The sequence below is a fragment of the Staurois parvus genome, unplaced genomic scaffold (genome assembly GCF_062004578.1).
Source record: "Staurois parvus isolate SC_StPar_1 unplaced genomic scaffold, SC_StPar_1.0 ptg000147l, whole genome shotgun sequence".
Classification (NCBI taxonomy): domain Eukaryota; kingdom Metazoa; phylum Chordata; class Amphibia; order Anura; family Ranidae; genus Staurois; species Staurois parvus.
The window spans coordinates 23,913,822-23,940,064 of record NW_028317943.1 but is presented as its reverse complement, the minus strand read 5'-3'; the positions used below and the strand labels follow the sequence as shown (position 1 = coordinate 23,940,064).

The window sequence follows — 26,243 nt, the reverse complement described above, 5'->3', positions numbered from 1 at the left end:
ATGAATTCCTTCTGTTTCAAAATCATTCAATTCAATAATATATAGCAAACTTCTGGAAAAACTGCAAAATTTTTCGAATCTACGAGACCAACAAATATACAAAATGAATGCTAAAGATATGCAAATGTGACAAAACAAAATTCTTCAATGAATAAATGCATTTAAAATGAAACAAAACTTTCTGGCGTGCATATGTCTAGTAATACCGCTTATGTTATCATGCTACTTATAGATCAATGTTCTCCTCTTTTTCGGTCTTGCTAAACATGACTGACTTATCTATATCAGGATAAATATATCTCAGATTGAAATAAGCATTCTTCTCCTGTTATTGAGTGCTTTAATAAATATTATTTTGTTTGTGAATGCATGCTCACGGTAATAGACACTTTAAGACCAATAAAACCTTCATTTATTGTTTACAAAAATCTGAAGTTCACAATATATTAGTGTGGTTCTTCTTTACTGAAAGGCATTACTTTGCTAGATATAAAAATACCAAAGTTTTACCAAATACTTTTAAAGACAAAAGAGGGTGGACCTTTTTGGACTGTTAGCAATTGGTCACTCCTCCTCAATCATTAACCTTAAAGGCAGGCGAGATATTTGGGAAGATGCCACTAGCCTGTGTTTCTTCACTTAGGAAATGTCAGTATAGGCTGTATAGGCTGCTAAGCAAACCCGAAGCTTCTTCATTTGGTATCCGCTTTAATATTTTACTCTTTCTAGTGCAATATGCCAAGATACACTGTACATGTACGGGGAGAATGGTTGGCAGTACCTTGTAAGGACTTTACAAAAACCATCAGAAGCCTGGGCAAGGAAGCTTTGAGAAGGTATATAAAGAATAAACCAGATAATGGAGGCTTTGATTCCCTGGATAATGTCAAATTTTACCTCCGAAGATGTAAAGGCCTGGGTTTATTAGACCTTGATGACAAATTGGAAGATTGTCTGGAGGATAATGAATTTGTTGAAGTTGGTAAGTTAATTTTTTTTTGTTAATTATGAGTGTGAATTATAGTATGTTATATACACGTGTGTGTGTTTGCCCCTGTTCTCTATCTATCTTTCTATCCTTTCAGTCGTATCCAACCCTTGGCGATTGCATGGACCGTCACTCATAAGCGACTTTTTCCATGAATTCTCTTAGCAATTATTTTACAGGGTAGGTTGCTAGGTCTTTCCCCAACCCCTACCATGCAGGAGATCCCCTCGTGGCCAGGGATGAAACTAGGACAATTTAGACAGGAGCCAATTAACCTACCAGCATGTCTTTGGAGTGTGGGAGGAAACTGGGGTACCCGGAGGAAACCAACACAAACACTGGGAGAACATGCAAACTCCATACAGGAGGTGCTGTAATTGGGAATTGAACCCATGACCCAATTACTGGAAGGTAGAAGTGCTAATCACTAAGCCACTGTGCCGCCTGCCCTTGTTATAACTGCTACAAAACACTCTAGCTACATTCTGAAACTGGATTTGGCTTCATAATGTTAAAAAGAGAGGCTTCTCAACTTTGATCCCTGTTTAAGTTATCCGTAGCATTTACAAATCCATATATTGTAATTCTTAACATTTTGCCAATACAAAATTGTGCTATAGTTGACTACAGTACATTATGTATACCCGAATATAGTTGGCATACATTTTATTATTTAATTTTTGTTCTTTGTTGTGATTATGAATTTTACCTTATTACTGCATACAGCACAATAAATCAAACCAAAATGTAAATCCAAATGGTTATCTTATCTCTCCATGGGACTTTGGAAATGTTATTTTACAATCTGAAAACATCTGTCAGAATTACCATGACATGGGTATTGAAGATATCTTTTTGCTTGCATGAATTGCTAATTGATTATTTTGCTTGTTTAAGTTGTGGAAGGAGATGTGATGTCCCCAGACTTTATACCATCTCAGCCAGAAGGTGTTCATTTGTATCCTTTACTAAATGAAATGTTGTTTGTTGTTGTTTTTGTTTGTTTTATATATTTAAATATATTTTTATTTTTATTCAAGGTAAAGCTAAATTTCTAGCACCTAGCATAAGTGTAGGAATTTCACACATCTATGCTGCTGTACAACAGGATTGGGCAACTGATGCTCATCACATTGTAATTCTGCAACACTTAGGAAGCCAAAGGTCATCATGCCCCAAAGCTAAAGGGTGTTCCCATAAACTCAGGACAATTCCAGACACATACACATCTTCCTGGACTCCCCAAAATCCATTGAATTGAACAGTATTCATAAAGCTGGCTAACAAATGTTTTAGTAGATAAATACATGTGAAGATGTAGGGCAAATATTTAGGGACTACATAATAAAGGGCAGTGAGGTTCTTTTTAGGAAGTTTTTGGTTTTCCTAGCTGTACAACTACAGGAACATGTTTGGATAGAGTGAGAAAAAGTTAACACCTCTGTTTAAATGCTGTCTTTATTCTCTTTCAAAAAAATTTATTCTCACTTCATATTCTGTCTGGAACCCATCAAAGAGACATAAATGAAAGGAAAGCTCCCCAGTGAGGACAAGTAAATCCTTAACAATCAGTATCCTCCTATGAATATGTCAACCCTAGAAGCCAAGTGTCCCCAGGGAGGATGCAGACAGAACTAAAACCCAACAAAGGGTCTGGCCTTCCCCTGCTCTGTATAACATAAAAAGATTGACTTAGGTTTTAAATAATTTAAAAAGACAGTTTTTAGAGAGATGCATAAATTATTTGTTTGAGAAACCTACATTTTACATGAAACCAAGATGAAAAGGCAAATGATTAAAACCACTTTTGCCAGGTGAACGTGATGATGGGAAAATATGCTTTTATAAATTGGAGGAATAATTTGTCTAATGTATGTGTCTTGGGTAAATCCAGATATTTAAATGTTTTTCACATACTACAGCATTCCTTTTGCACAAGTACCTCCTTCAGCCTTGATGTTATAATGTTACTTTCCAGTTAAATAAATGTTATTACATAATTGATATGTTATATTGCTTTTTTTTTGCCCCCCCCCAGTAAGTGCGTGCATTTCTTTAATAAATACACAGATATAGCAAATATAGAGAACCAGAAAAGGTGAGCATTTTATTTTAATTGTAACTGAAATCGTATAGAAAACTTTTATTTTTTTTTAACCAAAAAAAACAAAATACAGGGTAGAGCGCTTGTATGTCTTTGTAAAATTTACGTGCAGTCAAAATAGAAGGAAAAATATTGCACAATAATATAGGAGGTAAAGGTGTTCTGGAACAAAGTTGTCAAAATATTTATTTCATGTTTCAGCAAAGACACTCACATCTTTCCAGTTGGCCTCATCAGGGCCTTTTTTGCCCGATAATAGGTGCAGGAACTCAACCATGTGTGTGTGTATGTATGTGTATGTGTATATGTATATATATGTATGTGTATATGTATATATATATGTATATGTATGCATATGTATGTATGTATATATATATATATATATATATATATGTGTGTGTGTGTGTGTGTGTATGTGTATATATATATATATATATATATATATATATATATATATATATATATATATATATACACCCACACCAGCATCAAGAAGTAGATGTGGGCAGATTAGCAGGACTTCAAGGTGCATTGAGCGCTGTACTAACTTTTTGTAATAATTGTTAAAGGCAAATTTGTCATTATTATTTTGCATAAATTTAACAGACATAGCTTGAGAAGTATAAAGAACATGTACAAGTAGATAAAAAAACAGCACAGATGAGGTTATGATTAGAGATGAGCGAATCGAACCAGGCGAAGTGGAATTCGTTTCGAATTTCAGGAAAAATTCGATTCGCGGCGAATCCGAATATTAGCATACTTCGGGTGCGCGAATCGGATTTTTCCCGATCAGCCGGCAAAAGTGTCCCTGCAGAGAGCTCCGCTATTTCTGACAGTTCTCTGACAGTTCCTTCACATGTACAGCGGTTGAAACATTGTATCTATTTGTTTCCATTTAGGATACAGATGTTTTTATTCGGAAATAGATGCAATGTTTCAACCGCTGTAAATGTGAAGGAACTGTCAGAGAACTGTCAGAAATAGCGGAGCTCTCTGCAGATACACTTTTTGCTGTACTGGAATACTTCTTCTTTTCATTCTTCTTTTCATTCTTCTCATTCTTCTTTTCATTCTTCTTTTCATTCTTCTTCTCATTCTTCTTTTCATTCTTCTTCTTCTTTTCATTCTTCTCATTCTTCTTTTCTTCTTCATGAAAAGAAGAATGAGAAGAAGAATGAAAAGAAGAATGAGAAGAAGAATGAAAAGAAGAATGAAAAAAGAAGAAGAATGAAAAGAAGAAGAATCTTTTCATTCTTCTTCTTTTCATTCTTCTTTTCATTCTTCTTCTTCTTTTCATTCTTCTTCTTCTTTTCATTCTTCTTCTTCTTCTTCTTTTCATTCTTCTTCTTCTTCTTCTTTTCATTCTTCTTCTTCTTCTTCTTTTCATTCTTCTTCTTCTTCTTTTCATTCTTCTTCTTCTTCTTTTCATTCTTCTTTTCATTCTTCTTCTTCTTTTCATTCTTCTCATTCTTCTCATCTTATTTTCATTCTTCTTCTTCTTATTTTCATTCTTCTTCTTCTTCTTCTTTTCATTCTTCTTTTCATTCTTCTCATTCTTCTTTTCATTCTTCTTCTTTTCATTCTTCTCATTCTTCTTTTCATTCTTCTTCTTTTCATTCTTCTCATTCTTCTTTTCTTCTTCATGAAAAGAAGAATGAGAAGAAGAATGAAAAGAAGAAGAGAATGAAAAGAAGAATGAGAAGAAGAAGAATGAAAAGAAGAATGAGAAGAAGAAGAATGAAAAGGAGAAGAAGAATGAGAAGAATGAAAAGAAGAATGAAAAGAAGAAGAATGAAAAGAAGAAGAATCTTTTCATTCTTCTCATTCTTTTCATTCTTCTTTTCATTCTTCTTCTTCTTCTTTTCATTCTTCTTCTTCTTTTCATTCTTCTTTTCATTCTTCTTTTCATTCTTCTTTTCATTCTTCTTCTTTTCATTCTCCTTTTCATTCTTCTTCTTTTCATTCTTCTTCTTCTTCTTCTTTTCATTCTTCTTCTTCTTCTTCTTTTCATTCTTCTTCTTCTTCTTCTTCTTTTCATTCTTCTTCTTCTTCTTCTTTTCATTCTTCTTCTTCTTCTTCTTTTCATTCTTCTTTTCATTTTTCTTCTTCTTCTTCTTTTCATTCTTCTTCTTCTTTTCATTCTTCTTCTTCTTTTCATTCTTCTTCTTCTTTTCATTCTTCTTCTTTTCATTCTTCTTCTTCTTTTCATTCTTCTTCTTCTTTTCATTCTTCTTTTCATTCTTCTTTTCATTCTTCTTTTCATTCTTCTTCTTTTCATTCTTCTTCTTCTTTTCATTCTTCTCATTCTTCTTTTCATTCTTCTTTTCATTCTTCTCATTCTTCTTTTCATTCTTCTTCTCATTCTTCTTTTCATTCTTCTCATTCTTCTTTTCATTCTTCATGATGAGAAGAATGAGAAGAAGAATGAGAAGGAGAATGAAAAGAAGAAGAAGAATGAAAAGAAGAAGAAGAATGAAAAGAAGAAGAATCTTTTCATTCTTCTCATTCTTTTCATTCTTCTTTTCATTCTTCTTCTTCTTCTTTTCATTCTTCTTCTTCTTTCATTCTTCTTCTTCTTTCATTCTTCTTCTTCTTTTCATTCTTTTCATTCTTTCTTCTTCTTTTCATTCTTCTCATTCTTCTTTTCATTCTTCTCATTCTTCTTTTCATTCTTCTCATTCTTCTTTTCATTCTTCTCATTCTTCTTTCCATTCTTCTTCTTCTTCTTCTTTTCATTCTTCTCATTCTTCTTTTCATTCTTCTCATTCTTCTCATTCTTCTTCTTCTTCTTCTTCTTCTTTTCATTCTTCTTCTTCTTCTTCTTTTCATTCTTCTTCTTTTCATTCTTCTTCTTTTCATTCTTCTTCTTCTTTTCATTCTTCTTTTCATTCTTCTCCTTCTTCTTTTCATTCTTCCTTTTCATTCTTCTCATTCTTCTTCATGAAAAGAAGAATGAGAAGAATGAAAAGAAGAAGAATGAGAAGAATGAGAAGAAGAATGAAAAGAAGAATCTTTCATTCTTCTCAATTCTTTTCATTCTTCTTTTCATTCTTCTTCTTCTTTTCATTCTTCTTCTTCTTTTCATTCTTCTTTTCATTCTTCTTTTTCTTTTCCTTCTTTTTCTTCTTTTCATTCTTCTTCTTCTTTTCATTCTTCTTCTCATTCTTCTTTTCATTCTTCTCATTCTTCTTTTCATTCTTCTTCTCATTCTTCTTTTCATTCTTCTTCTCATGCTTCTTTTCATTCTTCTCATTCTTCTTTTCTTCTTCATGAAAAGAAGAATGAGAAGAATGAAAAGAAGAAGAATGAGAAGAAGAAGAAGAATGAGAATGAAAAGAAGAATGAAAAGAAGAAGAAGAAGAATGAAGAGAAGAAGAATGAAGAGAAGAAGAATGAAGAGAAGAATGAAAAGAAGAAGAATATTTTCATTCTTCTCATTCTTTTCATTCTTCTTTTCATTCTTCTTCTTCTTCTTTTCATTCTTCTTCTTCTTCTTTTCATTCTTCTTCTTCTTTTCATTCTTTTTTTCATTCTTCTCATTTTTCTTTTCATTCTTCTCATTCTTCTTTTCATTCTTCTTCTTTTCATTCTTCTTTTCATTCTTCTTTTTCTTTTCATTCTTCTTCTTCTTTTCATTCTTCTTCTTCTTCGTTTCATTCTTCTTTTCATTCTTCTTCTTCTTCTTTTCATTCTTCTTCTTTTCATTCTTCTTTTCATTCTTCTTCTTCTTCTTTTCATTCTTCTTTTCATTCTTCTTCTTCTTTTCATTCTTCTTCTTTTCATTCTTCTTTTCATTCTTTTTTTCATTCTTCTTTTCATTCTTCTTTTCATTCTTCTTTTCATTCTTCTTTTCATTCTTCTTTTCATTCTTCTTCTCATTCTTCTTTTCATTCTTCTCATTCTTCTTCTTCTTCTTCATGAAAAGAATGAGAAGAAGAATGAGAAGAATGAAAAGAAGAATGAGAAGAATGAAAAGAAGAAGAATGAAAAGAAGAATGAGAAGAATGAGAAGAAGAATGAGAAGAAGAAAAATGAGAAGAATGAAAAGAAGAATGAGAAGAATGAAAAGAAGAATGAAAAGAAGAAGAATCTTTTCATTCTTCTTTTCATTCTTCTTCTTCTTCTTTTCATCTTCTTCTTTTCATTCTTCTTTTCATTCTCCTTCTTCTTTTCATTCTCCTTCTTCTTTTCATTCTTCTTCTTCTTTTCATTCTTCTTCTTCTTTTCATTCTTCTTTTCATTCTTCTTCTTTTTCTTTTCATTCTTCTTCTTCTTCTTTTCATTCTTCTTCTTCTTTTCATTCTTTTCATTCTTCTACTTCTTTTCATTCTTCTTCTTTTCATTCTTCTTCTTCTTTTCATTCTTCTTCTTCTTTTCCTTCTTCTTTTCATTCTTTTCATCCTTTTCATTCTTCATGAGAAGAAGAATGAGAAAAAGAAGAATGAAAAGAAGAATGAAAAGAAGAAGAATGAGAAGAATGAAAAGAAGAATGAAAAGAAGAATGAGAAGAAGAATGAAAAGAATGAAAAGAAGAAGAATCTTTTCATTCTTCTCATTCTTTTCATTCTTCTTTTCATTCTTCTTCTTCTTTTCATTCTTCTTCTTCTTCTTTTCATTCTTCTTCTTCTTCTTCTTTTCATTCTTCTTCTTTTCATTCTTCTTCTTCTTCTTTTCATTCTTCTTCTTTTCATTCTTCTTCTTCTTTTCATTCTTCTTCTTCTTCTTTTCATTCTTCTTCTTCTTCTTTTCATTCTTCTTCTTCTTCTCATTCTTCTCATTCTTCTTTTCATTCTTCTCATTCTTCTTTTCATTCTACTTCTTCTTCTTTTCATTCTTCTCATTCTTCTTTTCATTCTTCTCATTCTTCTTTTCATTCTTCTCATTCTTCTTTTCATTCTTCTCATTCTTCTTTTCATTCTTCTTCTTCTTCTTCTTTTCATTCTTCTCATTCTTCTTCTTCTTCTTTTCATTCTTCTCATTCTTCTTCTTCTTCTTTTCATTCTTCTTCTTCTTTTCATTCTTCTTTTCATTCTTCTTCTCATTCTTCTTCTCATTCTTCTTTTCATTCTTCTTCTCATTCTTCTTTTCATTCTTCTTTTCATTCTTCTTCTCATTCTTCTTCATGAAAAGAAGAATGAGAAGAAGAAGAATGAAAAGAAGAATGAAAAGAAGAAGAATCTTTTCATTCTTCTCATTCTTTTCATTCTTCTTTTCATTCTTCTTCTAATTCTTTTCATTCTTCTTCTTCTTTTCATTCTTCTTTTCATTCTTCTTCTTTTTCTTTTCATTCTTCTTCTTTTCATTCTTCTTTTCATTCTTCTTCTTTTTCTTTTCATTCTTCTTCTTCTTCTTTTCATTCTTCTTCTTCTTTTCATTCTTCTTCTCATTCTTCTTTTCATTCTTTTCATTCTTTTCATTCTTCTTCTCATTCTTCTTTTCATTCTTCTTCTCATTCTTCTTTTCATTCTTCTTTTCTTCTTCATGAAAAGAAGAATGAAAAGAAGAAGAATGAGAAGAATAAGAATGAAAAGAAGAATGAGAAGAAGAATAAGAATGAAAAGAAGAAGAATGAGAAGAAGAATGAAAAGAAGAAGAATGAGAAGAAGAATGAAAAGAAGAAGAATGAGAAGAATGAAAAGAAGAATGAAAAGAAGAAGAATCTTTTCATTCTTCTCATTCTTTTCATTCTTCTTTTCATTCTTCTTCTTCCTTTCATTCTTCTTCTTCTTTTCATTCTTCTTCTTCTTCTTCTTTTCATTCTTCTTCTTCTTTTCATTCTTCTTTTCATTCTTCTTCTTCTTCTTTTCATTCTTCTTTTCATTCTTCTTCTTCTTTTCATTCTTCTTTTCATTCTTCTTTTCATTCTTCTTCTTCTTTTCATTCTTCTTTTCATTCTTCTTTTCATTCTTCTTCTCATTCTTCTTTTCATTCTTTTCATTCTTCTTTTCTTCTTAATGAAAAGAAGAATGAGAAGAATGAAAAGAAGAAGAATGAAAAGAAGAATGAGAAGAATGAAAAGAAGAAGAATGAAAAGAAGAAGAATGAAAAGAAGAAGAATGAGAAGAATGAAAAGAAGAATGAGAAGAAGAAGAATGAAAAGAAGAATGAAAAGAAGAAGAATCTTTTCATTCTTCTCATTCTTTTCATTCTTCTTCTTTTCATTCTTCTTCTTCTTTTCATTCTTCTTCTTCTTTTCATTCTTTTCATTCTTCTTCTTCTTCTTCTTCTTTTCATTCTTCTTCTGAGGATGAGGATGAAGAAGAAGAAGAAGTAGGATGAAAATAAGAAGAATTCCAATCCGGCAAAAAGTGTATCTGCAGAGCTCCTCTATTTCTGACAGTTCTCTGACATTCACATTTACAGCGGTTGAAACATTGTATCTATTTGTTTCCATAAATGGAAACAAATAGATACAATGTTTCAACCGCTGTATGGAGTGAATGTCAGAGAACTGTCAGAAATAGCCTATTTCTGACAGTTCTCTGACATTCACTCCATACAGCGGTTGAAACATTGTATCTATTTGTTTCCATAAATGGAAACAAATAGATATAATGTTTCAACCGCTGTATGGAGTGAATGTCAGAGAACTGTCAGAAATAGCGGAGCTCTGCAGATACACATAGCGGAGCTCTGCAGATAGATACAGCGGTTGAAACATTGTATCTATTTGTTTCCATTTATGGAAACAAATAGATACAATGTTTCAACCGCTGTATGGAGTGAATGTCAGAGAACTGTCAGAAATAGCGGAGCTCTGCAGATACACTTAGCGGAGCTCTGCAGATACACTTTTTGCCGGCTTGGAATTCTTATTTTCATCCTACTTCTTCTTCTTCTTCATCCTCATCCTCATCCTCAGAAGAAGAAGAAGAAGAAGAAGAGGATGAGGATGAAGAAGAAGAAGAATAAGTAGGATGAAAATAAGAAGAATTCCAAGCCGGCAAAAAGTGTATCTGCAGAGCTCCGCTAAGAAATAGCGGAGCTCTGCAGATACACTTTTTGCCGGCTTGGAATTTTCCTTCTTCTCATCCTTCTTCTTCTCATTCTTCTTCTTCTTCTTCTCATCCTTCTCCTTCTTCTCATCCTTCTCCTTCTTCTCATCCTTCTCCTTCTTCTCATCCTTCTTCTTCTTCTCATCCTTCTTCTTCTTCTCATCCTTCTTCTTCTTCTCATCCTTCTCCTTCTTCTCATCCTTCTCCTTCTTCTCATCCTTCTTCTTCTTCTCATCCTTCTCCTTCTTCTCATCCTTCTTCTTCTTCTTCTCATCCTTCTTCTTCTTCTTCTCATCCTTCTTCTTCTTCTTCTCATCCTTCTTCTTCTTCTTCTCATCCTTCTTCTTCTTCTTCTCATCCTTCTTCTTCTTCTTCTCATCCTTCTTCTTCTTCTCATCCTTCTCCTTCTTCTCATCCTTCTTCTTCTTCTTCTTCTCATCCTTCTTCTTCTTCTTCTCATCCTTCTTCTTCTTCTTCTCATCCTTCTTCTTTTTCTTCTCATCCTTCTTCTCATCCTTCTTCTCATCCTTCTCCTTCTTCTCATCCTTCTCCTTCTTCTCATCCTTCTCCTTCTTCTCATCCTTCTTCTTCTTCTCATCCTTCTTCTTCTTCTCATCCTTCTCCTTCTTCTCATCCTTCTCCTTCTTCTCATCCTTCTTCTTCTTCTCATCCTTCTCCTTCTTCTCATCCTTCTTCTTCTTCTCATCCTTCTTCTTCTTCTTCTCATCCTTCTTCTTCTTCTTCTCATCCTTCTTCTTCTTCTTCTCATCCTTCTTCTTCTTCTCATCCTTCTTCTTCTTCTCATCCTTCTCCTTCTTCTCATCCTTCTTCTTCTTCTTCTTCTCATCCTTCTTCTTCTTCTTCTCATCCTTCTTCTTTTTCTTCTCATCCTTCTTCTTTTTCTTCTCATCCTTCTTCTCATCCTTCTCATCCTTCTTCTCATCCTTCTCCTTCTTCTCATCCTTCTCCTTCTTCTCATCCTTCTCCTTCTTCTCATCCTTCTCCTTCTTCTCATCCTTCTCCTTCTTCTCATCCTTCTCCTTCTCCTTCTTCTCATCCTTCTCCTTCTTCTCATCCTTCTCCTTCTCCTCATCCTTCTCCTTCTCCTTCTTCTCATCCTTCTCCTTCTCCTTCTTCTCATCCTTCTCCTTCTCCTTCCTCATCTCCAAGGGCATTTAAATTAAAGGTACAGTGTTCTGCACTAATATAAAGGCTCTCTGAAGCCTAGAAACCCTTTTTATAAGTTAAATTCGTAGCGAATAAATTCGCATCGAATCAAATTTCTTCCTCAAATTTGGCGAATCAGCCGAATCGAATTTTTGAATAATTTGCTCATCTCTAGTTATGATCCATATGGATGTAAGAAAATGAGGCAGAGGAAAGAATCAATATCTTATATTACGGAGGTATAACATAATAAAGTACCGGGGGGGTATCCACGGGCGAGATGTCTGAAACAATATGAGAGAACTCCATACAACCAAAAATGTAAACTAAAAAAAAGAAAGCGAGAAAAAAAAAGGGGGGGTTGAAAAAAGCCAGCATAAAGCAAAAGAGGAGAAGAGAGGGGGTTGGGAGACAGGGACATTAGAAAGCCACAGTAGGGTGGTTCCTCAACCGAATCTCACCTAAGCGCCCCTACCCGCATCTCAGCACGGACTGCAGGGTCAAATCGGCGGATAAGCCAAAATGAAAATTAGTCGTGGGAGCAAGGCTCAACTAGAGTGCAACAGGGGAACACATATCTCGGAGAGTTGCAGAGGAAGAGAAATGGAGCCAGATCGACCACAGCAACTTATGTTTATCATAGGTATCATTGGTAAACACCAGCATTTCCTCCATACCCATGGCATCATTAAGCACGGAGACCCACATCGGGAAAAGAGGGGGGTGGCAGTTTTCCAAAAGAGGGGTATCAATTGGCGGGCTGCAGACAGACTTTTCTTCTGTGCTGCCCTTGAGCCCGGTAGTATAGATAGAAGAGCAAATTCCGGCGAAAGGGCCAAGGTAGACCTGGTTATATACAGCAAAGACTTGTCGCCAGAAGGGTTGTATTTGATCACAATCCCTCCAGATGTGGAGCTGTGTACCAACAGCTCTATTACAGTGCCCAGAAAGATCAGGTGTAGAAGGAAAGATTTTGTATAGAGAGAGGGGATCCCTGTACCACCGAGAAAGAAGCTTAAAATTATTTTCTTGTGAATAGCAAGAAATAGACGATTTATGAGTCAAGTGGAACGACGTGGACCAATCTTCTGCCGAAATGTCCTTACCTAGGTCTCGAGCCCACTCCTTAGTGTAGGGAGGGAGTTCAGAGTGAAGAGCATTGTGGAGCACTTTATAGAGCGATGCTAGGACGTGTCTCGGTGGTTCAGAGAGGGAGCACAGCCATTCAATCCCAGAGAGTGGGCGATGAATGTTGGAGGAAGAGTGTAAGTGCTTGCAAAAGGAGGATAGGTGTAGACTGGTTAACCAATCCCTAGACCCACCCTGAAGGAGCTAAAGACCCGATTGGGGGCAGATAAAGTCCCGAACCACAGGCCAGGAAGCGCGTGTGAAGGGTCCAATAATGGAAGAGCCCAACCCCTGAGGAAGAGTGGGGTTATCAAATAGTGGTGATAAGGGAGAGGGATCGGAGGATAAAAGAGTAATTATGCCTCATTTATGCCACAACCGTATAACATGTACTAATTTTTAGGGCTGTTTGCACCAAGGGACAAAAGCCCAGAATACAGACTGCTGCATTCAAGGCATTGGACATGGTGCACCATCTAGCCACAGCAGCTGCAAACCAGGCTGCCAGCAGCAGGGCTGGATGGTGCGCCTATGTCTCATGCATCGGGCTAAAAGCCCTGTGTGCTTGATGCCTTAGAGTTTAACATGTAATAATCTGCAAATAAAGCAATGGACTACCTACATGAACTATAACTCAACCATATCGCCTTTCTGCCACATTGCTAGTTGCAAGATACAGTAATTGTAGGACCTTCGTTACTAACGTATGCTGTGATGTGGATTTGCTGTAGTGAAAATTGACATAAACCTCTGTGCATTTCAAACGCCTGATTTATGTAAAGAAGAAGCTCTATCTATAAATGTCTGCACAAGTTTGTTTCACCTAGCTCTCTGCCATAGTATATCAAGCCCAGGATTACCTCATTTCATTACACCTCCCATTCTAGTAAATCGGAGCTTTGGAATTCCGCCACATTTATACTAATGGGTCAATATAATGATGCAGATATACAAATATTTAAATCGGGTCTTTTTCTTCATTTTACTATCCACTACAAACGTGATGGGTTGACCAGATCATCTCTTCAATAACTGATATCCAGGGCCTTTTTTCAGTGGGAACGCAGTTCTGGCACCTCCAGCACTGAATGTACAGTCAGGTCCATAAATATTGGGACATCGACACAATTCTAACATTTTTGGCTCTATACACCACCACAATGGATTTGAAATGAAACAAACAAGATGTGCTTTAACTGCAATATTATCTGCTCATATTCAGCCGAATGCTTCAGAACTCATTGGACGCCGCTTCACAGTGCAGATGACAATGACCCAAAGCATACTGCAAAAGCGACCAAAGAGTTTAAGGGAAAGAAGTGGAATGTTATGCAATGGCCAAGTCAATCACCTGACCTGAATCCGATTGAGCATGCATTTCACTTGCTGAAGACAAAACTGAAGGGAAAATGCCCCAAGAACAAGCAAGAACTGAAGACAGTTGCAGTAGAGGCCTGGCAGAGCATCACCAGGGATGAAACCCAGCGTCTGGTTATGTCTATGCGTTCCAGACTTCAGGCTGTAATTGCAACCAAGTATTAAAAAGTGAAAATTTGATTTATGATTATTATTCTGTCCCATTACTTTTGGTCCCTTAACAAGTGGGAGGCACATATGCAAACTGTTGTAATTCCTACACCGTTCACCTGATTTGGATGTAAATACCCTAAATTAATGCTGACAGTCTGCAGTTAAAGCAAATCTTGTTTGTTTCATTTCAAATCCATTGTGGTGGTGTATAGAGCCAAAAATGTTAGAATTGTGTCGATGTCCCAATATTTATGGACCTGACTGTATGTAATGGTAAGGGGTGTGCTGAAGGGTCTGTTGATGCTGGCTGTTGGGGGATCTGTTGTCACTGGTGGGGATGTTTTTGTGTGAGGGTCTATTGTTGCTGGTGGGGATCTACTGCTGCTGGGCAGAAGGTCTTATGTTGCTGATGAGGATCTACTGTTGAGGGGGAGGTTGCTGGCTGCTGGAGGGTCTACTGATGCTGGCTGCTGGGAAATCTGTTGTTGCTGCTGGGGTGGATCTTTTGTTCCTGGGGATGGTATTTTGTTGTGGGTGGTCTATTGCTGCTTTGGTGGGATCCATTGTTGCTTGGGTGGTCTATTGTTTGTTGGGATCTATCTGCAGGGGATTTATTTTACTGCTTTTCTCATTAGAAAATTCCATACAAATTATTTAGCAGCACAAAATGATACTTGGCTCTGTATTCTCTAAATGGGGAGGTACTGGGAGGTAGGTAGGGGGCAGAACCAAGGGACAGCGCTCAGGGGAGGCAGAGACAATGGGGGACTCGGGGAGTTCCTGTAACTACTCTCTGAGAAAAAAAAGCCCTGCTGAACTTGAAGGTGCACTGAGCTGTACTAACTGTACAAATTTTTAGGGCTGTATGTACCAAGGGACAAAAGCCCAGTATACAGACTGCTGCATTCCAGGCATTGGACATAGTACACCATCTAGCCACAGCAGCTGCAAACCAGGCTGCCAGCAGCAGGTCTGGATGGTGCGCCTATGTCTGGGTCTGTCTGATAGGGACATGTGAGCTAAAGTGGGGGCTTTTGCTTGTACCCAGTCGGTATTGGATAGCCCTGGATGAATTTTAAGAAAATTAGTTATTGGTTAGAGACAGTCTAGTCTCCCTTATGTTTGTGGCTGGGCCCTGACAACATGAGAGACTCTTACCAACACATTTTCAAGAATCTTACATTATTGAATCCATTGGTATGTGGCAGAAGCAAGCAAAATACAGAGAAGTCACTGGTAGTTATAATATTTAGTAGTTATTCAATAAAGAAACCATCATACCATTCTTGTTTACCTCTCTTCAGCCATATCATTTAGGCAGATGAATATATGAAAAGCTGTTTGGATACAATGCTTTCTAGACTTCACGCATAATTCACTTCAATTTGGCAAACATCCAGATCTGTGTTTTTAGATTCTACCCATGTTAAGGGTCCACACAAAGGCAAGGTGGCTAAGATGGTAACCTAAACCCTTAACATTCTGGATAGAGTAGGAAATGGCTACTAAAAAACCTGTAAGTTTTGGGGGGGGGGGGGGGGGGTTTGTGTTTTTTGTATTTGTTTTTCCCTCCTATGTTCCATCAGAAAGAATTATCTTTACTTTTCTGTACTATAGACACAACAGGAAGTGAGGCAAAATCTCTCCAAAGTAATGGAAATCTCTTTTAACCACTTCCCCTCTCACACCTGTTCACCCCCATGGACCAGAGCAGTTTTTACAATTCTGCTATAGACCTGTTTATTCAGCAATAGACATGTGCAGAACTCAGAAAATGTTTTGTTTCAGGTCAATTCGATAAGCTACTAATTGTGTTTCATTGCATTTGTAACAAAATTTTGTTTCGTTTATTCATTTTCATCCGGATTTTAAATTTTCCAATGGATTAGAAGTATTCCAATTTGAATTGAAAATATCAAAGCGATCCAAATTCATTGTGAAGAACAGCTGATTCAATTTGAATTTTGGAAGACAGGTCTATTCTTCTGTTTTCTATTCTGTTTTACTCGAGTCTTTTCTATTCTATTCTATTCTTTGAAATTCAAAGACCGCTATATTTCCTATTTTAATTTGATAGTATTCCATTTTTTTTCTATTCTATACTATTCTTTTCAAAATTCTAATTTCAGGAGATGGCTATATTTTTTTTTCTATTTTATTCTGTTCTCTTTTCTATTATATTTTCTATTTTACTACTATGTATTCTATTCTTCTGTTCTATTCCTTTTATATTCTAATAATTTTTATTTCCTATTCTATTCTTTCATTCTATTCATTTCAAAATTTGAATTTCAGAAGACCGCTATATTCTAACAATAATGCATTTGATCTTTGAAGGAAATCAGCAATATGTTTTACATTTCAAATTCAATTTTCGTTTTCAAATTCAAATTTGGATAATTCATTATTTTGGTTGAAATTTTGTTTTATTGTGGATTCGTTTAAATGCATTACTTTTGTCATTTGGATACATCCAAATCTCTGAATAACGGACATTTCATCCATATTTGGATTTGGAATAAAATGAAATGCACATGTCTATTCAGCAACAACATTACATTGTCGTTACTTAAGATAACAAGGTAATAAATATATTTGTTTTTAATTAAGGACAAACAAGGTTTTTTTTTTTTTTGGTTTTTTTTGGTCTCAGTCCTTTAGACTATTAAATGTAACAAACCTACACAAAAATGCACTTTTTTCTTTTTTTGACCAGTGTTCAGTTAAAAGTAAATAGTTACTTGGAATAAAGATTGCACGTTTTTATTCTGCAATTTATCCTATTCTAAAATTATGATTCTGGTACAAACCATTACAAAGTTAATTTACAAATGAAAGTGTTTTTGTGCTCTTTTTCAAATGTGATGTATAAATATATATATTTAAATGTGTAAAATTATTAACGAACAAACAAAAACAAAGTTTAAATATTAATGGTTCATAAAATAGAAATTAAAAAAATCAGCAGGAAAATAATAGAATTGAATGGATAAGGAGAATAAGGAGTTAATTTGGGCAGATTAAACAAAGGGTTAATCAGGGGTTAAAGAGAAACCTATATTTAAAAAAAAAAAAAAAAACCCACACAAAAAAAACAACTTTTTTACTTGTCAGGTCGTGTTAACTGACTTCATCTGCAGATTGAAGTGTTTATTCTTTGATCAGCAGATGAATGAACAGAATGATACAGAAGTAATAATATGTTGCACTGCATACTGTTACTTTCTGTAGCATCTGAACAAGTGTTTATTTTTGACCACTAAAGCTGCCAACCTTGATAAATTGGAGCTAGATTGCTGTGTACTGGGAAGGGGAAGCAGGGCAGAAGGACTGGATGTGCCAAATGCGTCCCGTGTACAATGATGATCTTTTTTTGGGCATGTGTAGCATGCCCAAAGTCTGCAAATAGTTAATACAGTTGTCACTGGAACAAGTGTCCCATTAAACGTTTCTCCTTTTATTTTTGGTCCATCTCACAATTCAATGGCCCCCAGGACACGAGAGCGTAAATCTCCCCAGTAGGATCGCAGAGAAAATAAAAACCTGACAGGGGTTATAACACTTCTGTACTCTATCCCAAAATAAAATTACACTGTTTTGGCGTTCAGTACACTTACAAATTGTAACCTTTTCTGCTGTGTAATCAAGGCTGGATCACTAGGAGAGCAAGGTATACCTGTGACATGAACTGAATTATTCAGATTTTATAAGGTTCCCAGACTATATGCAACATCTCCATTATATTCTAATGATAAGCACTTGATGGTCATGTAAACCGGTAAGTTATAAAAATAATAACTGGATTACTCTGTCTGGCAACTCCAGTGGCCATCATGTAGGGCAGAAATTAGCAGATCAGTAAAGTCTACATTTAGCTTCACTGCTTCAGTAAAATATTAGGGGTAAGTAAAAATGTGTAGGATACATTTTCTTGGCCTGTATTTTACCTACTAGTACTAGTTAACCTTTGAGGTGAAATTTGCATAAGGATGTTATATACACTCCAAAAAACATGCTGGTAGGTTAATTGGCTTTTGTCTGAATTGTCCCTAACGTGTGTATATAGGAACGTGGGTTAGGGATGTTAGATTTTAAGTCCATGAGTGCAGGGACTGATGTGAAGGTATAATATATATGTAAAAGTGCTGTTTAAATTGACGGTGCTATATAAGTACTTGTAATATATGTGCCCATAATGAAATCCGGCTGATTGTTGTGTTGGGTTTCATGCCTATGACATCCCACAGCCAAATAACTGATTGTCTGAAGTGGATTTTCATAGCGAACTATTTTGGTTCCTACAAGAAATGGCTGTCATTGTGGTGGATTTGCTAAAGTCAAATAGACTGTGCAGTTTCTCCAGATCGAGGTAAGTGAAGGGGAGCTCTGCTGACTTCCATCATCCAATCAAGTGTAAACAAAAATCATTTTTTTTTAATTTTTTTTTTTTAATTCTTGCATGTGGTTGGGTATTCTTTGTAAAGAGAAGCTTCACCTCATTAATAAGCTTTGAAGCAACTGCACATGCAGAAAGCAACTTCACTTGCAAAGTGCACTGTCTATCTGACTCTAGTAAATGTAACCCTTTGTGAATTGTTTGCATTTATTTGCTCATTTAGCATTACCTAGATGAGGAAGGTGGCACAAACATTTATGCATTGTGCATGACTTGTAGGGGGTAATTTATCAAAATTGGAGCAGACTGGACCTGGAGCAGCTGTGGTAAACAATCTGCTTCCATTTTCACCTTGTTCAGTTAAAGGCTATATTCTCTTTTTGCATAAAAAATAATAAATGCACATCTTTTTGCAGGTAAAATAAAAAGTATTATCAGCAGATTGCGGGTGCAATGTCAGGCTCCTGCACACACTGCCTACAGCTCTGTTGCTTGTCCAACTGTACGTGCTGTCATTGCAGAGTGAGCGAACTACGGGCATGCTGATCAGAGCACCCACAGTTCATTTAAACTACAAGTGGTGGCTGATGGCACTTGTAGTTCATTCATACACAGGAAACTGTGAATGAATGGTGCGGCTGTGCCCTTTAAGTTTTGAAAATGAAAGAGAAGTTGATTAGTTACCATGCACAGCTGCTCCAGATTCTGTCTGCTCCAGTTTTGGTAATTTTCCCTCATTCATTTGAAAAATGTAAACAAAATGTTGTGTGAAATAGTATTGTAGTCATTTTTCATCAGTTTTCTCCAAATGAGGTTTGTAAATTGATTGCATTTTTTTTTTTAAATCTTTTCTTATTTTAAACATATGAAAACATACAGACCACAAACACCCACGCAGGGGCAGGGTCAAAGCCCAACAGAGGGGGGGGGGGGGGTAAATTTGATTGCCTTTTTATGTGTAAAGTTTGTCTGCACCCATTAACATTTTCTGAAACTAACAGTCTTTTTGTGCAGTATATTAGTATAGATGGAGAAACCCTGACAACAGTGGATTTGCTCAACCTGGGAAAAGGCCTCTATAAAATAAGGGTAACTATTTTTACTTATTTAAAATGTATTGTTTTATTTTAAATAATTGTGAACACTTCTCATTCGGTTTATCACTCTATGTATGCTAGGGGGTATACACCCACTCAAAATGATAATACTACATATTTAAATGCCCTCCCAATCGAGATACCCAAAACTTTCTTCAAAAGAGTAAACTCACTATTCACAAAATGTATTTGGAGAAACAAACCACCTAGAATTAAAACCGGCAATATATGCCTGATCTATCCTATTATTGTCAAGCTGTTTAACTTAACAGAATAATTTGAAAAGTCCGTACTAAATAACTTCACAAAGTTTGGAATTTATTTTGAAAAGGACAATGGGGAAAACCCCCCAAAAAAACACTTTCCAGTACAATGGACAAAAAAACCCCAAAAAACACTTTAGTAACAAACACACTACGCTTTAGGAAACGGCTACGGTTCTGTAAACAACATGTTGTCACCTATGAGGCTAACTACTTTAGTCCTCATGCACACTGGACATTTTTACAGCTGCTGTTTTTGGCTTTTGGCGTGTTTTTTTTTTTTTTCTACAGCCAGTAAACTCCCCAGCATTGTTATCCTATGTGTCCATGCACACATAGACTGTAATCAGAGTTTTTTGGCTGGAAAAAACCCAGAACGAGTGGATTTCTAGAGGAGTTTTTTAGCTGTAAAAACTCAGCAAAGCGGCGTTTTTTGACTTTTTTTAGCAAAAAAAATTTTTTTTGGGGGGGTAATAAAAAAACGCAAATGTAAAAAACACAGATAAACGCTAATGCAAAAATGCTGAAAAACTCATGTTTTTAACGTGACTTTACACAGCTAACATTACCAGCGTTATTAAAATTACCAGTGTGCATTATTATTATAATATAGGATTTATATAGCGCCAACAGTTTGCTCAGTACTTTGCAATATAAAGGGAGACAGTACAGCAACAATACAGTTCAATACAAGAGGGATAGGAGGGCCCTGATCCTTGGAGCTTACAAGCGAAGACAATAATAGAACTGATAATACTATTGATAATTGAGACACTCCAAAACTAGATAATTTACACTGTACAATATGAAACTATTCTTACCCAGAGAAATTCTAATAACTATGTGCAGTCTAAAGCAGGGTATACACTTGTAGAATTTCATTTGAAATGTTTATTTTAAGAACTTTCATTTGATTTTCTAATTGTTAGTGGGGTCAAATTGACATTTTGTTTTCAACTGCAGTGAAGAGAAAACTCCAAGGAGCAAGATGGAAAATCTTTTGCAAATGGATGTTTTTCTAAATCTGGGTATATACTAGTAGAATTTCAAAAGAAAATGTGCACAAAAAGTAAAAAAAAATGACTTTACTTCAAAATTGTGTCTGCTTTTAGATGTACAGTGTATGCAGTTTTCATTCAGGAAAATCTATTTGTTCCAAAGTCAAATGGTAAAAGCAAACAAAATTTCGAAATGCTGTCATACCTCATTTATTAGGTCATCAAAGGTACTGAGAATTTTTGAATGAATTTTCTTTCAAAAGTTTACTAGTGTATACCCACCTTTACACAATGTATAATCAACCAAATCTGCCCTCCTAAGGGTTTACCCCCCTTCCTGACCAGGCCATTTTGTGCGTTACGGCGCTGCTTTACTTTAACTGACAATTGTGCGGTCATGCAACGCTGCACCCAACTGAAATTTACGTACTTTTTTTCCCACGAATAGAGCTTTCTTTTGGTGGTATTCTTATTTTTTGTGCTAAAAAAAAAAACCTGACAATTTTGAGAAAAAAAAACATATTTTTGACTTTTTGCTATTAAACATGTACAATAAAAAAATTTTAAAAATCAACTTTCGTCATAAATTTAGGCCAAAATGTATGTCTTTGCTAAAAAAAAATTCCAATACTTATAAATTGGTTTACGTGAAAGTTATAGTGTTTTACAAATGGCGGTGTATATATACTGGGATTTTTTAACTTTTATTTTTACTAGTAATAGCAGCGACTTATAGCGGGACTGCGGCGGACATTCTGACAATGGGGGGGAACTGACTTGGTGTCACTGACATCCCCAGAGACACCAATACAGTGATCAGGACTAAAAAAAAAAAAAAACACTGACACTGTACTAATGGCACTGGGCAGGAAGGGGTTAACATGAGGGGCGATCAGAGAGTTAATTATGTGCTGGGTGTGTTTTACTATAGGGTGCTGTCTGTGCACAGCCATCCAAAGCAGTGTGCCCGAGTTGACAGGGAGAAGAACTGTTAGTAAACAAAACAGGTTTCCTCCCCATAGGAGATCCTCGGTAATCACCGGCTGGGACCCAGTAATTGACAGCCGAATGGCGGCGTGGGTAGGGCACACGCGCGCCCTCTACCCGGAAATTCAAAATCGCGTATATATACATGATTTTGCACACCCATGCCACCCTATAGCAGTATTTGTTATATGGCAGTCAGGTGGCGGGTAAAATTGTAAAATGTTTATAAAAGAAACCGAGAACTAACCGGTTTAGAAAAAAAACATCCAAGAAGTAACATGCAATAGAATATCAAGATGTTACAGAACACCTGTAACACTACAAAAGAGGTTTCCTACATCTAACCCATTATGTTGGAAATAAAAACATAATTCTGGAACATACTTACACATGTGTTTTATGTTCTAAAATGTATTCCTAATGGTGTAAAGTAAGCCCCCCCCCTTTTTTTTTTCCTTTCTCATAACAAATATATATAGATGTATTACTCCAGAAGTAGCCCTGCTGAATCTTCATACTATCAAAGCTACATTTTTTAAAATGTTGAAAAAAATTGTAGCCTAAGCAACAGAAACTACGAATACCCAAATCTAGTAATACCAAAATACGGGAAAACAATATCTGCTCCATCCATTCCGTTTGTAACTGGAAACAAACCATTTTGAAAAAGACTTCACTATAAAGAAACCTAATCTTACCATGATTTGAAAACAACTAATACATATACAAAAGTATATGTTAAAACTGATAATTCATCATAACTATCTTGGAAAAACATTTACTTTACAATTTTTATACAATTCGTTGTAAATGCTGTAACCAAACTCGGTTTACAAATATACTTGTGTTAGCTGGAGTCCTGTTTAATATCTCCTTACCCTTCTCTATTATATCCCCCATTTAGAGTTGTTGACTACATTTTTACATCAGCATGTAAATATCAATATTTGCTGAAATTTCACCTGTTATGCAGTATCTAAGTTTGATTGATCCTTTTTATGCAATAAAATATGAATATATAAAATCACACACTCAGAAGATATTTTCGGTAAAGTGTTTATTACAGTTTATCATACACACGTGGCTATCTTTGCCAAAATCTCATTTTGAAAATGCTGTTTCTAAAAGCTTCTATATATTCTGAATCCAATAAAAAGTAGTAGTGAGTTAAATGAGCGCTAGGTAGATAGGTAAGCTGCTAGCACGACGGTCAAACCTCAAATCCTTATACACATCAACAATAGTAAAATGCAGCGCTAATAAACTTAATAAGTAAACTGATAATAATTCATAGACATTAAAAAACATGCTCTGTGGAGCACTAGGGATATTCGTGTAAGTAGTGTCTTAATATGACGCATAAGGTGCAATAGTGACACAAATATATAAAAACGTCCAATAAAACAAATATGGGTGAATTCGGTGACTCCGGTGGATGGAAAAAACAAGTATATATTGCACTAACCAGAAACGCAATAATATGCACATTTGAGTAAATTACACCACTCCTGGTCATCTGTATCCTGAAAGCAACTGAGGGGATCATCTGGTACTGTCAGCACATCAGGTGATCATCCGACTGCTAATCTCCAGGTTCTAGGATATATCCCATCCAGTGTAAATGGACCAATATTGGGCAAAAGGAGTAACCGGGAATCCACCTTGAATGGCTCCAAAATGAACAAGCCAGAGAGAAAGTGCCTAATAGTGCAGTATTTTTTATTTAAATAGGTAAATTTCATATACAAAAAGTAATGCACTCACATCTGGCAATGGAAACAATAATAAAGATGGCTGCTGGCCTTCCTCGTGGCCTGTGCGGCGCGACGTCACTGGGTTGGCTCCTCTCTAACGCATTTCGTGCTTGTGCACGTTTTCAAAGCCCTTTCAGGTTACCCACAGCCAGGCAGCTAGCATTTTTTAGGAATACATTTTATTTTTGTAAATTTTATTTATTATAGGTACTTGTATAGCACTGTCAAATACGCAGCGCTTTACATACATATATTTTACGTTCACATCACAATGTACAAGCTAAGGTCCCTAACTCACATTCATACATATACATACTAGGGCTAATTTAGACAGCAGCCAATTAACCTACCAGCATGTCTTTGGAGTGTGGGAGGAAACCGGAATTCCCGGAGGAAACCCATGCAAGCACAGGGAGAACATGCAGGCTCTAGCAGGTGGTGCCATGGTTGGGATTCAAACCAGTGACCCTGGGACTGCTAGGCAGAAGTGCTAGCTATTAAGCCACTGTGCTGCCCCAAATTAACAATGTTGTACTGCACAGGGCTACTGATGACTGCAAGCAGAACTATGTGGCCATAGTGCAGGAGGAGTACACATGTACCCTACAATGTATGTCATGGCAAAGGAAAGAAAAAGCAGTACATATCTGGATTAGATGCGGACTTTCACATTCTATATTTATTTAAAGACCCTGCAAGTACAGAAAAATATTTTTCTGAGCTGCCAGAAAATGAACTTGGCACTCCTAAGCCTGACAACAGTCAGATTATTTTGTGAAATGAGTGGTGTTGGTCCTTCCCAGCTGTTTTTTGCTGAACTATTCATCTCTAGGGCCCCATTAACATCTGGGCATTTTGTATCACAGGCAGAATCACCCATGATCCCAAAATGCTGTGCAAAAATGACCAATCACACCACAGGTGATCAGGTACCATTTTGTATATTTAATGGCACCTAAAACAAGGTGTGGTTCTGCCGTGCGATAAATTGCAACAAACAACATTATGCAAAGCTTCTCGCCCAAAAAGGAGCAGGAGATTCTTTTTGGTCAACAAGCTTTGCTGTCATTGCAGTGTGATTTATAAAGACAGAACTGCAGCATGTTTTATTTGCCATTGAAAACACATGGTACCTGAACATGCCTTGCGCAATTTATTTTTGCACAGCATTTTTGAAACGTGGGCAGAGTCATGATTATTCTGATACAAAACGCCCTGATATACACAGAGCCTCAAACTCTTTTGAGTGGTATATTTAGTAGATCAAAAGGGTGTAAAAAAAATAGAAGTTCACTGTTATGGTTTACAGGAAAACTGTCTCACATGTAAATCACTGTAAAAAAAAGCACAAAGATGAGTTCTTCCTTCCATATATCCTATGTTATCCTATGTTCTGATTAAACATGTTTGTGTTCTTTACAAGCTTACCCCTGAGGCTGAGCAAAGGGTGAAACAGTCAAGGCTTCTCATAGAAAGCATTGTGCAAGAGCAGAAAGGTAAACCATTATTACAAAGGATGAATGGGGGCAGTTGATGTGTATATTGGAATGTATCCCTGCTTACCTAATCTGTGTTCAATTTATTGTAGTTGTATATGGAATCACTACTGGATTTGGAAAGTTTGCTCGCACAGTAATCCCTGTAAGTCAGCTCAAGTAAGTACCAAACATGCACAGTCTTTCTATGTGTACATGCTTTTATAATCGGTTTGTCCTGTTACTATTCAGTGATCAAGCAAAAAAGTGTCCTTTTGTGGTTCCCTTTTTTTTTTTTATATATATAGATTATGGGGCTCATTCACACTGTATAGCAAATGGATAACAGTGGCTTGAAAGGGACCACACATTGTAATGCTCCAATACTATGCATGATTTTTGCCAAAATGCTGCACTGTAATAAATTCCTGTAGAAAGCAATGGATTTGGAAATGAGGACTTCCTCCAGCAAAGAATTTCTAAAAACCCCTACTGTGCGCTACTGGACCAAAAAGTGTTGTAAAATAAGTATAACATCAGAATGTGTACTACTTCACTGCTGCCACTACTATTTAACCCATACATATATTCAGTCATGCAACCATTTATAATAGTCACTAGTAGTGCTGTGATATAACCATAAAATAATACAAAAAATAATAAACAAAAAATAGTCTTAAATTACCGCTGTAAATTAAATCTTGTTCGGGAGTCCAATGTTATAAGCTAACACCACTTGAAAAGTCCAAAATAAGTGTCTTCTTCCATAAGTGTCTTAACTGGTGTGGTGGAAGGAGATGCTTATGTTGGACTTTAAAATAATACAAAAAATACACATAAAGAATAGGTTTTCTTAAAACACCACTGTGATTTAGGGAGTCCAATATTATAAGCAAACACCACTTTAACAAGGTTATATCACAGCGCTAGTAGTATTATAACTGGTTGCACTACTGAATATATGAACCAAAGAATATGTACTAGGAAGCATTTTTCATTCTAAAACCCTAAAAAATAACCATGTTGATAATTCTGGCACCATATAGTATCAGCTGTATGAAAGCAACTGTGATAAAAGGCACTGGGAACATAACCTATTGGCTTCTAGAAACTAGAATTTATTTTTTTTTGCTTTCAAGTGTATAAATAATTTTTGGCATTTGTTATATAAAATCTGCATTTTATGAGAAGTTCCCCATGACTGGCGGACAACTAATATTGTACCTACCCACAGGAAGTGTGGCATGGTAGGATCTGGCAATTACAGGCCAGTGAGTTTAACATCTGTTGTAGCCATGTTAGTGTTACTAAAGGCAGATTTATTTTTTTTATTAAAATAACAAACATGTTCTAATAGT

The 26,243-nt window shown here is 35.6% G+C and overlaps 1 protein-coding gene across 1 annotated transcript in view; it reads left to right on the top strand.

Annotated features, from left to right (window-relative positions):
- Positions 1-639: 639 nt before the first annotated feature.
- HAL (histidine ammonia-lyase) overlaps positions 640-26,243 on the top strand; it is a 48,426-nt gene continuing 22,822 nt past the window's right edge. The window contains exons 1-6 of the mRNA XM_089674206.1: positions 640-982; positions 1,886-1,946; positions 3,059-3,086; positions 19,326-19,400; positions 24,834-24,906; positions 24,999-25,065. Of these exons, the coding sequence (XP_089530332.1) occupies positions 736-982; positions 1,886-1,946; positions 3,059-3,086; positions 19,326-19,400; positions 24,834-24,906; positions 24,999-25,065 (551 nt within the window). The 5' untranslated portion in view covers positions 640-735. The remainder of the gene's footprint in view (positions 983-1,885; positions 1,947-3,058; positions 3,087-19,325; positions 19,401-24,833; positions 24,907-24,998; positions 25,066-26,243) is intronic.